This window comes from Aptenodytes patagonicus, chromosome 4, assembly GCF_965638725.1.
Source record: "Aptenodytes patagonicus chromosome 4, bAptPat1.pri.cur, whole genome shotgun sequence".
In the NCBI taxonomy this organism is placed as follows: Eukaryota; Metazoa; Chordata; class Aves; order Sphenisciformes; family Spheniscidae; genus Aptenodytes; species Aptenodytes patagonicus.
This window is the reverse complement of record NC_134952.1, coordinates 12,245,311-12,261,777: the sequence shown is the minus strand read 5'-3', so window position 1 is coordinate 12,261,777 and position 16,467 is coordinate 12,245,311. Positions and strand designations below refer to the sequence as shown.

At 40.2% G+C, this 16,467-nt stretch overlaps 1 protein-coding gene across 4 annotated transcripts in view; it reads right to left on the bottom strand.

Moving 5' to 3' along the window:
• The window catches only part of AFAP1 (actin filament associated protein 1), a 121,577-nt gene that overhangs the window by 53,713 nt on the left and 51,397 nt on the right, over positions 1-16,467 (bottom strand). For all 4 annotated transcript variants that reach the window (XM_076335884.1, XM_076335885.1, XM_076335886.1 and 1 more), the window contains exons 2-3: positions 15,987-16,115; positions 10,646-10,743 (exon numbers count right to left, since the gene is read on the bottom strand). In XM_076335884.1, coding sequence (XP_076191999.1) covers positions 10,646-10,743; positions 15,987-16,113 — 225 coding nt within the window. In that variant the 5' untranslated portion in view covers positions 16,114-16,115. The remainder of the gene's footprint in view (positions 1-10,645; positions 10,744-15,986; positions 16,116-16,467) is intronic.

The window sequence follows — 16,467 nt, the reverse complement described above, 5'->3', positions numbered from 1 at the left end:
TCCCTGTCATTCTGCTGAAAAAAAAAAATTGCAAATCTGCACATAATCACAAAATAAATTAGTCTTCCCAGGTTAGCTGCTGCTGCGCAACAGGTGTAAGGGACATGAGAAAATATTACATGTTCGTTAATATTGGAAAATTGACAGCACATTATGAATTTTGCCCTACACACCTGCACACATCAGCTCTGTGTGGCCTGAACTGCTAGACACAACAGGGGGAACTGCCTCCAAAGAGTCTGTATTTTCTCCCTTCACGCAGGTGGGCAGAGCCTTGCTCAAGTGAATCGGGGTCAAGGTTTGTTCCTGGGGCAGTGTAGATTCATACCACCCCTTTCATAAGACAGATATATTAATATCTTGGTATAGCCTTAAACTATTTTCCCTGTCAGGTGTATATACGATATATGAAATTCCTATTGTTATTAAACCTAATTCGCCCAGGAAATACCCATCCTGAGAGTCATTCCAATTTTGACTTGACACAGCACAGGTTTCAAAGCTATCTTTTATCCAGAAACAAATAAGAGGTTCCAATAAAGATCGGGGGGGAGGGGGGGAATCCTTGTTTTTAGACAAAATGTTATTCAGAAAGAAAGAAAAAAGGAAATGAAACACAAATGGTGCTTGTCTGAATTCGACCCTGCTGGAGCACCGGTTACTTCATACAGCTGGGGTGGGCTGGGCTGTGCAGCCAACGTCAACACAGATGGAATCCATTGCTGAATTAACCAGGCCCTCCTTTCTGAAACGCATTTTGCAGTGCTTGCCATAACAAAGTTGAAGACAATTATAAAAAAGATTTTTAAAAAAATATATATTAGGAGAAACAGAAACATCCAACATTAAATACTTTCTGATTAAAGCAAGGATGCTTTAATATTGAAAGAAAATCCAACTGATGAAATACAAAATAAAAATACCTCACTCAAATCTGTACCATAAACGGCTACATCTTTTGGGAGCTATGGAATACATAAGAGTTTGAACATCAAGAAATGTAAAAAGTACATCTGAGCATTCTCCTATTACTTACTACTATTTACAGTGCTTTAATTTTTTTACTCTTGCTAGTTGTATTGTTTAATTCTTTCAACTTGGCAATTTTTTAGTGGAAGAATTTTGATGAAGTTATGAATTATGAACTGAAAAATAATTCTTTATTTTCATTACTGTACCTGAAAAATAAAAAGGCCATAAAACTCACAAAACTATTTACATATTCTATAAAAGGATTAAATCTCAAAAAACCCTAGAACGTGTAGTTTAAGTGGTATCAGGAGGAAAGACCTGGCAACCTGAAAAGAAGGCATTACCACGAATTCCTACTTTTTTTTTTTTTACGACAGGCCACAGGGAAGAAAACGAGAGACTGCTGCCTTTCAAGACAAATAACCTTGCTCAAACACAGAAATAAGAACTGAGTTAGAAAAAAAAATACCATTGTTTTATCTCATTGGAGGAAAAGGGACAAAGATGAGCGAGATATTGTTGCCCAGAATAATACCAGTAATACTGAAACAATACTGATAAAGGTGTTTGTCAGGTGCTGGGTCTGAGACCAAATGAGAGATGCTTTATTTGAAATGAAGGAGCAGACGGGGTGATAATTACACTACAAAGTTGAGATCTCTGAAAGACTGGATTGTGCACGGGATGCCCAACTCCAGTTTACAGGAGGGATTGTTGAGAGAAAGAAATAAGTATCTCCAATAGTAAGCAATATTTACCTGGATAGTAAAACTCATTATTCTACTGGACTCTATGAAATAGACTTAGTGGAAATATTAATTTTATGGCATATTATGGTCTTCCCCTCCCCTTGCCCCTCTGTGTTCCACAGACCACAAATAAACTCTTTCTTTCTTTGTCCTAGGAGATAAAATACTTTATTTCCCCCTTTGTCCAAGGGTTCCTATCTTCTGTCCTACGAAGATAGGCCATAACTTTTTTTTTAGAGATAGTCTAGCTGATATCTGCTGGCAATATGGAAGTATATAGTGTGGAAAGCAGTATGAAAGACGGAGGAAAATAAATGTCATCGTATAGGGGCCTGAGGATATAAAATCACTTTACACCCCAACGAAGACTTACACTATGTACTAAATAGAAAGAAACACCTCCCTTTATGCAATGATTTAGGATGTGGAGATTTCCAGTGCAAAGCAGTGACTTTAGCAGAGAATGTCAGTACACTCATGCTGCAGGCAAAGGCTGCCAGCAATTCAAGGGCCATGCTCGCACATGTGTTATTAGATCAACCACCAATTTGGATCCAGCCGGACTGCGGAGCCAGCTGCTACATAACCCCCTGAAAGCAGCAACATGAGACTGGAAAAGTGGTCACACATTGGTGATGCACAATATAGCTATTCAGAAGCCAGCAGGCAAATGTGGGCTGTCAAGAAGAAACCTTGACACATGCACATACCATTTGCTTTGGAGCAAGCTTAGACCTGACTTCTGTACAACCTCACCGTATCCTCAGCCTGGAGTGGGAAGAGTGCTCACACATTTATGATCCCTCTCCCCACACGGAAAAAAAATGGATGTCCAGAAAGCAAGGAGAATCAACAAACTGAGTACCAATATACTTGGCAAAATTACTGACTGTACATTTCAACCAGGCTTCATCATACCACTGTAAAGGCGGGAAATCGGGCACCAGTACTTGTGACACACTTGGTATGAAAGCCTTCAGATAAACTCAAAATCGCTAAGGCACTAAAAAGAAATCACCATTTATTGCCAGCTATTGAGGACCTGCATGGACATTGGATTTATTCAGGACAAAAGTGCTGACTATATGGGATGTTAAGACCACATTGAGCTGTGTAGGAGTGAAATATTAGCCTGAACATAGACAAGCAGAAGCTGAGAAGAATTCTTCATTTGACCTCAGCTCCGTATTCCAAAGTCATAAATTTCTCAGCTTGTCAGCTGGACCCTACAAAACTGGGAGCCAAATAATGTGAAAGAAGTCTAACAACTTCTCTTTTCAGCTTCTGAGCACATCTGACAAAAGACAGCAAACCATCCAGCCAGACACCAAACTCAGCTTTTTGGAACAGAGTAACCCTGTCAGTCCTGCCACAAGGTGCGTAACACGGCTGCATGACAGGCTGTTGGTATAGTCCCACCCAACCACCACTGAGTGTACCCAAGCAATTACAGCACATGCCTCTGGGACACCGGTGCTACCAGGAAAAAAACAAAAGGAATTGCCCAAGAAATCAACAGCCAGAGTCAGACACGATGGGAGGCCCAGCAACCCCCAGCAATCCTACCAAGAGCTGAACTGGTAACCCACCAGCTCCTACATCAGTGCTGAACAGATGAGGGCAAGGAGGAAACACTAGCAGAAGTGACTACTAGGCAGAGGATGAGTATAAACACAAGTGAAGCTTTTCCTTAGGGTGATCCTGAACAGTGCCTTGAGCAGGTTTAAGATTAAGAACAAAAGAAGGTACACGCTTTGCACGCTGTCCTCCAGGGAGTGGAGGTACATCTGACAGCCTAAGAATGTGTCTGCTGACTCAGGGCTGAATGCCTAATTAAAGGTATCTCTGGAAAAGTGCTTGTTATGTAGAGTATAGTGACTACAAACAGATCACAGCCTCAGAAAGCACAGCCTGGCGATGGGAAAGGGATCTGAACAGACTTGCTTGCATTTAAAGAATGAATCAGGGTGTACTATGGCTCCACAGTTTGATCTGAAGATTGTCTGGACAGCATTTACACAGGAACCTCACCAGGAACTGAGTTACCATTTCACAAAATACAGCACATCTGAGTTCCGCTTAGATAACATGATAATCCCTTTACCTAAGCAAGAGGAAGGTAAAGATGGCAATGAAGAGGACCAAATGGAAACAGTAAGAAACCAACCCAGGGTATCGACTGAGCAGAGAACCCAGCTGGTTCTTGCATCTCTCTGATGGCAACATCAGCCTGCGGCAGAACCCGGGCATAAGCTTAAGTCTCAGTTCTTGCCATTGTATTTAATTAACATTTGACATATTAAATAAAATTGAAAAGGCTGGAGCACAGAATGCACCACTGAAAGGACAGATAGCTGGAAGGAGCTACACCCAAACTCTATGGAAGACAGGAGTGGAAATAAGCTTCAGACTCCATGGAAGTAACAGAAGATCTAAGGAAATAATTAAAAAGTGAAAAAGAATGAGCCATAAACAAAACCACAATATTTCTGTATCATTCAGATTTTATAATCAAAGATTATTACACAGCCAGTTGGAAGCATCACTCAGACAAAACAATAGAGTTGACTCATATCAAGCAAAGGGTCTGGTTGTACCAAGAAGAGACATGGGCTTTAATTAACACGGGGGAACACCTTCATGCATATTACATGAGAAAGATGAATCTCAATTTTGAGCAGCATGGGGCCCTCAGTCAGAGGTGGTTATTGTAACTGTGCTCAAAGAAGTGTCCGTATTCCCCAGCGAAGACAAAATCACCTTCCTATTCCAGGAGTTAATAAGCTCATCCAGGTACACGACATGACAGTGGGGACAAGACAAGGCAGTACGGTGAGACAAGTGTGGGCAACACCACTTCTACTGGAACAATATTTTCTAAGGCCCTGAGCACTGCATCAAACAAAAACAAGAAAAGACTTTAGTACTTACTGGCCTAATTCCTTTCCCATGTGTTTGTGCACAGCACATTAATGAGTGTGTTTAGAAAAGTAAATAGGCTGGTTCCTAACTATCAGCACAAGGAGGGTGTTTTATGGACACAAATAGCATAGAAACAAGAAACCAAAAATCTGAGGGAAATGTTATGAAAAATGGTGGGACAATATCCTATCAAACCTGTGGTATTAGTAATTTAATAGCTTTCGTCTGTGGAGGTCAAAGTCTATCAGCATCTAGTAAAGACACAAAAGAGGGCATACAGCTTCCCAATGATCATAGGAAGAATCTGGTAAAGCAGTTCAAATCCTACTCTAAATTTGACCTGAGCTCATCCAGTTTAAATGCAAATTTGCAGCTCATTCTGGCAGCTTAGCAATGAAGAAAGCTTTGAAATACAGTGATGTGCATTGTTATAACTGTATAATACAAGCGAACTGAGAAGGAAATTACTTGAACTAAAACTTTTCTGTCATACTATTTGCAAATGTGAAATAAATAATCAACAATAAGGCACGAACCCCACCCAGGGGAAACGGGAATGGCAACTACAGTGTTCTGCAAGATATGACCAACACAAAACGGGCTGCAAACACTTCTTTGTCTTTAATCTTTATGCAATCATATATAATGATCAAAAGTATTCCACAACCAACTGCATCATGCCCAGAAGACTCTGCTGGTTTGGTCACTCATGATCAAACTAGAACACAAACCTACAGCAGGTGCTTAGGAGAAAGACTGATACAGTTCAATAGAATTGAACTATAGCTCAAAATGAAACTGATAGAGCCTTTCTTATACACAATGGAGTGAAATGAAGCCCGAGAGGAATATGATTGTCATTTCAAAGGATATCTGAGGCACAGGTACCAAAGTGAGGAAAAAAGCTACTTAAACACAAGGGCTGGCAATGAACGCTGGGATGGTGGAACAGCCTTTCAAATTGAAATAGTGGGTTAAAGAAACTTAAATGCTAGTAAATAGATTTTGGTAAGTTTCTGAAAGGGTTAACATTTTATAATTGCCTGCAGTAAGAGTGACTGCACTGAATAATCAAAAAGGCCCCTTTAGTTGTTCCTTCATTACGGAAGAACTTGTTGAGATTGGTTCAAACTGAAGCTATTAGCCAGCTCTGAATGAAACAATTGAATTTTTGTTGAATTTACTTTTGTTGCTTTTAAAAATTTTCTGCAAGGAGAAAAACTCCAAGGCTCATACTATCTTAAGATTATCTTTTAAGAAGAACAGAGAATAACAACTGTTTTTCAGTGTTGGAAGAAAAAGCAAGATGAAGTAAGGATTCATAGGTACCCACCTGGCACATGAGCCCCTTGATTTTGTTATGGCACTAGTCTCACTGCATGTTTTAGAAGAAGTTTTAAGACTGGCACTGTTTTGGTTGTTGTTCAAAGAATGATTAATGTAATTGGTGATGTATCACCTCAAAAATCCTTTTGATTTCAGGATGATTTTTTTCTTCTCCAAGGACACTGTCTCCTTTCAGCATTTTCTAATAAATATCTGAGAGTATACCTGACAGGCAGCCAGATAAAGGGAGGCTGTCAAATTTCTTCTCCACAATAGGAAACCCATTTATATGAAACACTCCTACAGAGTGACTGTGTACATTGCAGGAAAGGGTTGGAGGAAGATGACCTATCCTTTTGATTTATACCTACAGGGGTTCTGGCATCTTGCTGGACACTTGTTGCCATTAAATAATTATTAAATTGTCAGTATTCCAAGAAAAATAAAACGTATACTCAATTTTACTGTGAAAATCATGCAAAATAGCTGTGCTATTTGTATTTGATTTTGTTGGACTGCACAGTGCACTGAAATCACCAACTGTCAGATGTAATATTACAACCAAATGCTTGGAGGCTAGATGTATTCTGTCACTGTCATGCTGTGGATAATTTATGCCAGTAATCCCCAGGCGCATCTGAGCAGCAGGACACACTGGATCTCATTCTATTGCCTCAGTGGAAAATGTACTTCAAGGTAACTTGGTGATAGTGCAATGATGGGATCTCGGGTGTTAAACCACCAGCAGCACCGCAAGGTACACACAGAGCATCGCCTCTGTTATTCCTCCAAACCTATCACCTAGCACTGCATCTTGCCTGTCAAGCACAGGGAAATATCATAAAAGTAGCTGCTGATGTAGACATGGAGAAAGCAGGCTAAAAGACACAAGCCCTTGCAGTAAGCAGATTCAAGAGGGGTGAACCAATATGACTCTCTTTCAGACACGGTGATCTCCTCCTCTGCTGCTGACCCAGGCAAAGCTCCACCAGCTGCTGGCACTGTATTCATGCTAGCAAGCACATATGAACGCATCCAGGCAAGTGGTGTTTCAGTTCTGCGGGAGGATTCTGAGTTGCCCTTAAGCTCACGTCCTTTATCTGCAGCTTTTACTTTGCTGGCCATCTGAAGGAGCTGTATGCACAGGCTAAAGCAAGCGAGGATTTGTGCTTTTTAAGCCTGACAGCAAGTCTGCTAGACCAGATGTAGGCAAGGGAATGTATACAGAAAATGAGAATTACTAAGAGATTGTGTCCTTAGTGATTTGCTTCATTCAAGTATATGCAAGGTCCAACTTTGTCACTTGATTTTAAGACCTGTTCCAAAGCCCACTGGGTCCAGGAAAACTCTCCGGGCTTTAATGTGTTTTAATAACTGGAGACTTCATTTAAACTATTAACAGCATATCTCTAAATAAAATTAATTTTGTACTGTTTGTTCATGGGCTGATGAGTAACAAAACTGATACAAGATTTGGCCTGATCAAATATGCAGGTCTATTTACAGATTTACAAAGGAAACCTTGCATAGCACCTGCCCACACATAATTCTGGCTCCTGGCACTACTTTAAGGAGTATTGAATTCCTTCCCACCCACACATCTTTACATAAGTAAAAGCTTAAACATCAATTCAGACTAAACATTTTTGAATGCAGAATCCCTTGAGTGCGATAAAAAGACACAGTGGTGTAAATGAAACTTTAATTTCCATCACGCTCAATAACTGATGTGCTAAAAACATAGATTTTAAAACAGTGCATAGTTTATTTAAAGTTATTGATTCCCACTTCCAGTAAATTCCTGTGTTCCAGCAGCACATTGTGTTTCCACTGGAGGCTGAGACCACCACTAGATGTTATTCAGCAAGTGGAAAAAGTTTCCGTCCTGAATGGCTATCAAAAAGAGGTCCCATACAACATAACTTCCAACTTGCCATGTGAAGAAGGGCAACCTGGAGCAGAATTTCCTAGCCTCTGGTGGGCCCAGGGGATTTATGCCACTCGACTATGAAAGCACAGTCTATCGAAAGTGGCTAGGAAAGGTAGCTCAGTATTTGTGTCACTGAGCAATGTAGTTATGTACAGTTTTTATAGAGATTGGCATCATCAGCTACAAATTCTTAGGAGTCCATTGATTCAGGGTAGGTTGAAAATCACCATGCAGGAGCATTAATGGAAGGGAAAATAAGATCTTAGCCACTGTCACTGATGTCCAGCCTGGCGTAAAAAGAAAGCTAGTATGACAGTCTCTGATCATATCTAATAATAATGAGGGGCTAACAAAGAGACAACTAATAGAGAAAGGTTTCCAAAAAACAGCTAATGATCAATTCCATTAGTTCAACATGACTTCAGGAGAAATCTTTAAACTCAGACTGGAGTTTGAGCTTGCCCCGGTGTTCAAAGGTCAAAAAGCTGATGGTTTTGTCCTTCCCTTCTGACTCCACCTGGTCTTTTGCAGGACAGCAGCAATCTGTCATCTTTTTCACAAATTACGATGTGCTACTGTCTTAAAATAGCACAACTCATAACCTGTATTTGGATAATGCAGGACAACGAGAGGCCTGGGACGTTTCCTGGCTGATCTCAAAGTGGCACCGACACCAGAACGGGAGGCAAAAACCACCACTGCCTGGCAGCAGCAACAGAATTGCAGAAAACCTGGCAAAAATCAGCTTCCGCCACTATGGAAGAACCAGCTCAGCTTCGTGACTTCACTGAGATAAAAGCATCCGCAGCATTATTGGCAGGTCAGAGGGGAGGGCCGTGTTCAGACTCCACTTTGCCAGGCTCAACATGGGAAGACCGCGCTCCAGGCCAGCCAGCTCTAACTGTGTCAACTTCCACGGTAATTCCCACTGTATCTCAGAGAAATATTTTCGTTACTCCAAAATCCAAACTGAACTACTGCAAAAAACAGTGTTGACCTCCTGGACCTAATTCATACTTCACACCATTTCACTCGCTGCAGCTGTACCAACTTTAAGGGAAGTTACACATTAGTATAGGAGAAAGGAAAAGTAGGTCAGTTGTCTTTAGAAAAACAACTTAAATCTTAAGAGCCAGTTTATTAAACTGAACCTACATAAATATGAAAGAATGAGGATCTCAATTGGCTTCAGTTTATGAAGTTAGCACCTGAAGTCTGCATTTCAAAGGCATGTGCATTTTGCATAATTTTCCTGCTTCTCATCAACCCCTTCCCTTGTAATTTATGCTATATGCATCTTGAATTAAAGAAAAATAATAATTTTCAGGCACTGTTAACCATGAAATGGATTCTCCAGGTTTCACTGCATATTAATAAAATTACTTTTGCATCCATTCAAATCTATGCATAATTTTTTTATAGCATTCCTTTTAGTTGAATTTTGCTACAGTATATATACCAACTCTGGATATGAATGTTTCTAGCATAAACATCGCCTTCCTATAATGATTTCAGCATATCTCATTGCATTAGGTAGAATTAAAATTGGGGAAAAAAAAAAAAAAGCCTTGTCAGGTCACAACCCAAAAGCTGGCAGTGCTTAGGGAGACACTATGATTAAGGTATTCTACATAATAGGTGTTTGTTGGTTTTTTTTTTCACTTTGTTCTGCAGTACATAGCATTATTCACCATCAAATAAAGGTTATTATAAAAGGCTGGCCAAGAGTTTGATCTGATAAATTAGTTCTTAGGTTCATAAGATGCTACTGGCTTATACATCTCAGAACTGGGCATAAATGTGATAACAGAGTAACACACTAAAATGAAGCAGAACGTCAGTCACCCAGTTGTTCTGCCCCTGTAAGCTGCATCTGTATTTCCTGCTTCAGCCAATGAACGCAGGTCTCCACGGATTGCCCTTATCACCATGCACAAAATTTTCCACAAATTAATAAAAAAATGGATAATTTATCAGGATTAGGGCTAAGACTGTGTTCACCTTTCAACAGGCTAAACCATGACTTGCTTACGCTTCTCTAAAAAAAATCTTGAAAATGTTTTCTGCAAATCTACTCTCAAGTCAGTAACAGAGGCACATTAAAACTTGTTTATAGTTTATTCTGTAACAAGACAGCTGCTCCCAACTGGAGGAACTGAATTACAGATCTCAATCAGTATCTTTGCTATAAACATCTCCGAGAACCTACACTTCTACTTGTTCTGCAGGGAATTTCCTACCCAGGGACTGAGCACAGAAGGGCACTAAAGACTTAATAAAAAAAGGAATTATTCTTCCTCCATTTTAAAAATCTGTACTTCCTTTTTTCAGCTATCAAAAGGGAGTCTTCTCATAAGGCTTGCTCCAGGGAAAAATGATCCTTAAAATCATAAGAAACTGGCTGGGACCTGTGGGCTTGGCCAGACCAACCTCCCACACAAGGCAGGTCAACCTTTGAAGTTAAAATTAAGTTGCTCAGGCTTTTGCCACTTGAATTTTGAAAATCACCAAAGATTGCAATTCCACAGCCTTTGCAGGTGACCTGTTCCTGGGCTTATGTCACCATAGGGAATTTTTTGCCTTCTTTTCTGCAAGTTGAACTCAATTCCCTCAACCAGAGCAGAGTTGAGAGGAATAATCATTTCCCTGGACCCGCAGGCTCCTTCCCCTTGTAACCATTTCTGTTAGTGCTTACCACAAATATATTCTCTCTTATATATATTTATATATTTAAATTAACACTCACCAGCCACTGCTGAGGTATTTCTGGCAGAGGCATTTGAGGAGGTGCTGGCAAACTGTTGGCAACTTCTTGCTTCTGTACATGTTCTTTTATTTCAAAACCTGTGGAAGAGCAACATGCATCGCTTAACACTTCAGTGGATGCAAATGGCACATTTTTTCCACACGTGGACACCACATCTGACTGTCACACACCGAAATCTGGCACGCAAGGCTGCTCACAACCTAACTCCCAAGCGCAGTTACTGAGGCAGGACTGGAAGAATGCTGGGAATTCAGGAATTTAATCAAGCAGAACAAACACATACTTACTCTATATGATAATGACATATATGCTATTTGGATCAACAAATACCAGACAGAAAAAATTTACAGGAAATCATTCTGAACTGCCTATCCATCTGGAACTGAAAGACTTAAACAGCTACACGTTGCCAGGCGTCTACCATACAGATAAAACCACTTACGGGGGTAGATACCATACTTGTGAATGTCTCAATGGCACCATACAGTGAATAGAACACGGTCAGCCTGTGGGCAGTATGTAGCTGGCTGCCTTTTACCAGCAGAGACAAGCAACAGTTATTCCCATGGCACATTTTGGATGGGTAAGGCCATCATGCAGAAATGAGTCCAAAACCTCCTTTCATGCCAAAAGAGTGGGGAAGAGGGCAGAAGAGACCCTGCCTCTCTCCCTCCCCTGCAGTAGTGGTGACAGCTATTCAGCCAAGCCCACAGCGCCCGTGTACCCTGGGGTCCCTGCTGCCACCACCATCTCTGATCATGGAGCCACGGTGCGAGTCTGCACAAGTCCTGGGAGATGCAGGATGCTACGACACCCCAACCTGGAGCATGCTGCTGCTGGGGGGTACATTGCCCTAACCGACTCACCATTAACAGAACTGCACATTGAGCATGTTTTCCCACTATTTCCTTCTTCCTCTCATTTTTAAAAAAATAATCCTATAGTTTTCCAGGTGAGTTTGAAAAGGCAAAAGGAGCCGAATGTAAAAGCTGCTTTGAGGGTCCTTTGTATCACTATTGCATTTCCCTCCCAGGGGAAAAGAGAAGTGGCCCACTCGTTCTGAGTTTTTGGCACAGTAATTTAAATCCCAGTTGAACTCACTTCATAGGAACATGACATCGTTTATTTTTCTAAATCTCAAAAGGGAGATTAGGGTGCATCTCAATGTTCTGGCAAAAATTCAGTCAATGGATTGTACACTGCTTACCCCTAGACTGAATTTAGCTTCTTGTGTTCAGTTTAGTTTTTAAATTATATATTTACATAGTCAAATGGATGTCTTTTGGTCAAGATCATATAATTCTTAAAAATGTAATCAATGATGAAATGTTTCTTGTCATAATAACCCAGTCCCACTGGCTGTGAAGTCATGGCTTGAAAAACAACACTGATAAAATAAACTGGCTCTAAGAGCCACAGATTCTTCTTTCTTCCTACAAATCAAGAGGGGGATTAGTCTTGGGAAACATTCAAATTTTTTTTTTTTTAGTATAACTTTCACTTGTTCCTCTTTATGTAGGATGAATCCATATTATGACTGCTATCCATATCCAAGTCTCCCATGCTTTCCATAACAACCAGAAGTCAAATATGAAGGGCTTTTTACTGCAAGTGAATTCTATTGACTCTGCAAAACTAGTTTTTCCCCAGTTTTAAACGATGTGTGTTTTAGCAAGAACCTGCTCTAACATTTATTTTCTTCTACCAAATTACACAGCAAAGTCAGCATTATAGGTTTACAGCATCAGGTCCATTTAAGGAAAACAGGCAATGTTGACAGTCATATTAAATGACTAAATCCACCAACAGTTCTTACTCCAAAATAAACTGTTTGTGTCTTTGTTTTTTAGAAGAAAGTCTGAGTTTCAGAAGGAAATGCCAAGTGTTTTGTTCAGACCTACAATCCATTGGGCACGCCAAGGCTCAGGAAGAAAAATGAAGTTTATACTTTTGCCAGCTATTCAGAGTAACCACTGGTTTGGACGTGGGGCAGGTCAAGGCCAGGCAGCTATGACCTGAAGAACACATCTGCCTGGCCCAGTTCTCTCCGGTTGATAGATATTAAATGAAGAAAACAGCGTTCATTTGGGAGACGGAAGAAAACAAGGCAAAAGGTTTCTAAAGAATTCCCCAAGTAAGAACTTACCGAGCTTAAACTGCTAAAAGCCAAAACAAAACTAAAAGCCAACCAGTCCATTATAATAATTTCCACACCTTTACAAAGAAAAACATAATTGTTCATTTCCAGATGTTATAAAGAACCCAGCCAGTTCCCAGCTGCACAGATCCTTCATTACCGTTCCCCATTGATCTTAAATGCTTTGCTCCAGCAATTGAAATGTCCTTTGGATTCAGAAAGTTGATTTTTGCAAATGCGTATAAAGAGTCTGAACTCAGCATAGTCCTCAGGACTCTTAAACTGTGCCAGCGACCCAAGAGGTCTCGTGGAGCTATGTGGGTGGAGTAAAACAACATTTTGAAAAACAGACTCCAAATGACAGTTCAGCTTAGTTACAGAGTACTGTGGGTTTATGCATCTTTTATTGCTTTTAATTTTAATGAAGAGATGAATAGTTTCAAAGGGATGGGAGTACTGAATGTTATAACTGATAAAAAAAGCAGCAGGGTCAGCTCCATTAAAGTACATGACTCCCCGGGTAGTTTCACACACACTTGAAGCCAGCATGGGATGGCAGAGCTCCCAAAAAGGCAGCTCCTCTCCTTCCCTGCCTTGTTCCTGTCCCTGCACCAACCTCTCCTTTGTGCCAGCGTAAGCATGTGTGTGGCCTCAGGTTGAACCAGACCAGGGAAATGACACTGGTTAGGACTAAACCAGCAAAAATAACCAAATAATGCTTGTGCTAGCAGAAAGGAAGATGCAATACATGATGAGCAAGAATGAGTAGCCTGGGGAGAGAAACAGGATGCTTTTTCCAGAGGCCATGCTGGCTTAAACTCTATTTAAACTGCAGTTCCATAAAGTAGAGTTTATAGACATATAAAGCATAGTCCTGTGATCTCTTGCTTAACTGAACTATGGGATTTCCTTGAATTAATTCTGGTTTGAACTAGAGCATATCTTTTAGCAAAATATTCTATCTTGATAAAATGCCAGCAATGGCATGCAGACCTTACGAAGTTCTTCCATTAGTTCATAGCTTCAATGCTCAAAAGGTGTGCTTTATTTCCACTTTGAAACAAACATTCTGCCATTGCACACTGCTTTTTGTTGTGTAAGTCTAAAAGCTCATTCTCAGTCATTCCTTTCCTACATCGAGTTTAATTATGATACCTCATTTTGGATAATCTGAAGGCCTATTTCTGGATCCTTTAATCACTTTCATGAATTTTCTTTGAAATGTCTGAATTTTATCTTCTTGAATGCAGGCACTAGAAGTGGGTATAATGTTCAAGTAACAACTGCATTGAACCAAGCTCCACTGCTTAATATATGGATCTCGTAAGGATCTTGTTAATGGATGGATCCTGTAATAGGATGTAATGGATCTTGTTATAGATCCTGTAATAGGCTTTAAAACCTAAACAGTAGGTGCTAAAGGTAGACAGCTATGGTCCTTCAGTCTTTTTATCCTTGGCCACATCTATAGTCATCAATTAAACATGCCTGGGAAGGTACTCTGGTAGAGAGAAATCCATACCCGTATGGTTAAAAACTCTCACCCCTCAAAACCGGGGTGGAGGGTGATGATTTTGAGCTGTCTGTTGGGAACAGATCTTTGCCCGAGCTAACTCCCAAATCATGCCTAGGAACTGATGGAGGAAATGAGTCAGCTCAGGCCAAACCCATGCCAAGGACCACTCCGTAATTTTAACAGTGTAAATAATTGAGTTCCTAGGTCCAGAAACACACCCAGCACTGTTTAATTTACTAGTAGAGCTGTAGCTTTTGTGTCCTGAAACACCATCCACAATCCAGAAGAAAAGGATATGACAACCCTTCCCTGTGCTTGCACAGTTGGCAACAGAATGTTGTCCAACTTCTTGAGGAAGTCAAATGTTTTTCTTAATAAATCTAGTTGAAAAGATTACAAGAAGAACATGCAGTGTCAGATCAGCATTGTTGAGGTTCTTTTGAACTCCTGTAAAATACAGCTGTTTCTAAACGTATCAAATTGCAGGTTCTTACCTACAGATTTTGGTTTTGGGGAGTTTGGTGTATTTTGATCAGCTTTTGGAGCGTGAAGCTTCCTTCCGCAATATGTGAAATTGGTACCTGCCTCCTTCTCTCAGTAGTAAAGTAAAAATAGTGATGGGTCTTTAAGAATGTCAAAATGGAAAGGAGGACAATCATTATTTTCAAGTTGATCTCCTTGGACTTGAATCCTGTGGCAAAAATTATTTCTTTACTGAAGGGGGGAAACACTGCATCAAACAAGACCATATTTTTTTTAGCATATTTTTCTTTAGGAGAAGAAACAAATCATGAGAAATGCAGCTGCTCACAATGTGGCATTTTCTTCAACACACTCTGGTATTTTTCAAAAATCTAAACAGTGAGGGTTTATACTGACAGTATTTCTGTTAAATGTAGGAGAGACAGAGGTCTTATAGCCCAGATGCCTCTTTATAAAGAAAGGTGCTGTAAGGAAATTAAGCGTACTGTTAGGAAACATAGTGAGCAATATTCTTCATATAAGCTGTGTGGAAAGGTTGTTGTACACAGTGAATCATTTATATTGCATTCAGTTCCATAATCTTGATGGAGACAAAACAGATTGTGCAATCAAAATGGTTTTAGATAGGAAGAAAAGGGGAAAGTGAATATAACTCTAATTGCAAAATGAAAACCAAACGTGCTGACAGCCATTTCCTCCTAGCTCTGGCTTGACACTCCTGTATCAGTCATGCACCAGAGTCTGCCTCAATATCAAGCTTTTGATGGATTTGGGTCCTTTGACAGAGATGCAGCATGCAGCACTCACGCATCCACAAAATGGTGCTGTGGCCAGCACTCCCTGACGCAGTATTACTTTTCCATCAAAACTCATAAATAGCACTGCTGCCACAAATAAAATGAAGTAACCACTATATCAGCAGAAGTGAAAACATTCTATCTATCTAGCACGTAGTTTTGTGTCTGGATTCACCCATGTGCGTCCAAGACACTTCCAGTATGCCTTTTGCTATATTTTATTGCTGAACATGAAGGAAAGCATTCAGGAAAGTTACACTTTGGCTTCATCCTGTCTTTCTGTCTTGCTTCGATTTAGGGCTTGTCTTTAGCCCTTAAAGCTATTTCACTGAGCACAGACTTATTCTGTGCATTCTGCAAGTGAGAAAACCCGCCCCTGACACTGACCTTTTGATGACTGTATCCTCAGGAGAATGTTAGTTATTACTGCCTTCTTCTCCCTGACAGTGGAAGTTAGATATTCATGGTCCAGAAGTTCAAGAAACAGGCGCAGCTCAACTATTAACTCTTCCATGGCTGAAAGACAAAGAAAAAAGAATTACTTTTTCTAAAAAGTCCCATTAGAAAAAAGATAGAGATAATTCTCATTTATTCACATTCACAGTTATTTTCTAGCATTTCTTCAACATGTATGGTCTTCCCTGCTGGAAACAGACTATTCATCAGTAAAACCAACAGAATAGTCCATCAGTGAGCACTACTGGCTTTTGTAGCGATTATCTCAAAATTGATGCAGAAAAGACAGTTCTTTTCACATACCACATCATCAAGCCAGCACTAGACAAAAGTAAGTGCAGGAGTGGCGGCTATCTGCTTTTCTAGCAGTGCCACTCTGGTTCCTCTCCCTTTTAACAAACAATTTCTAACT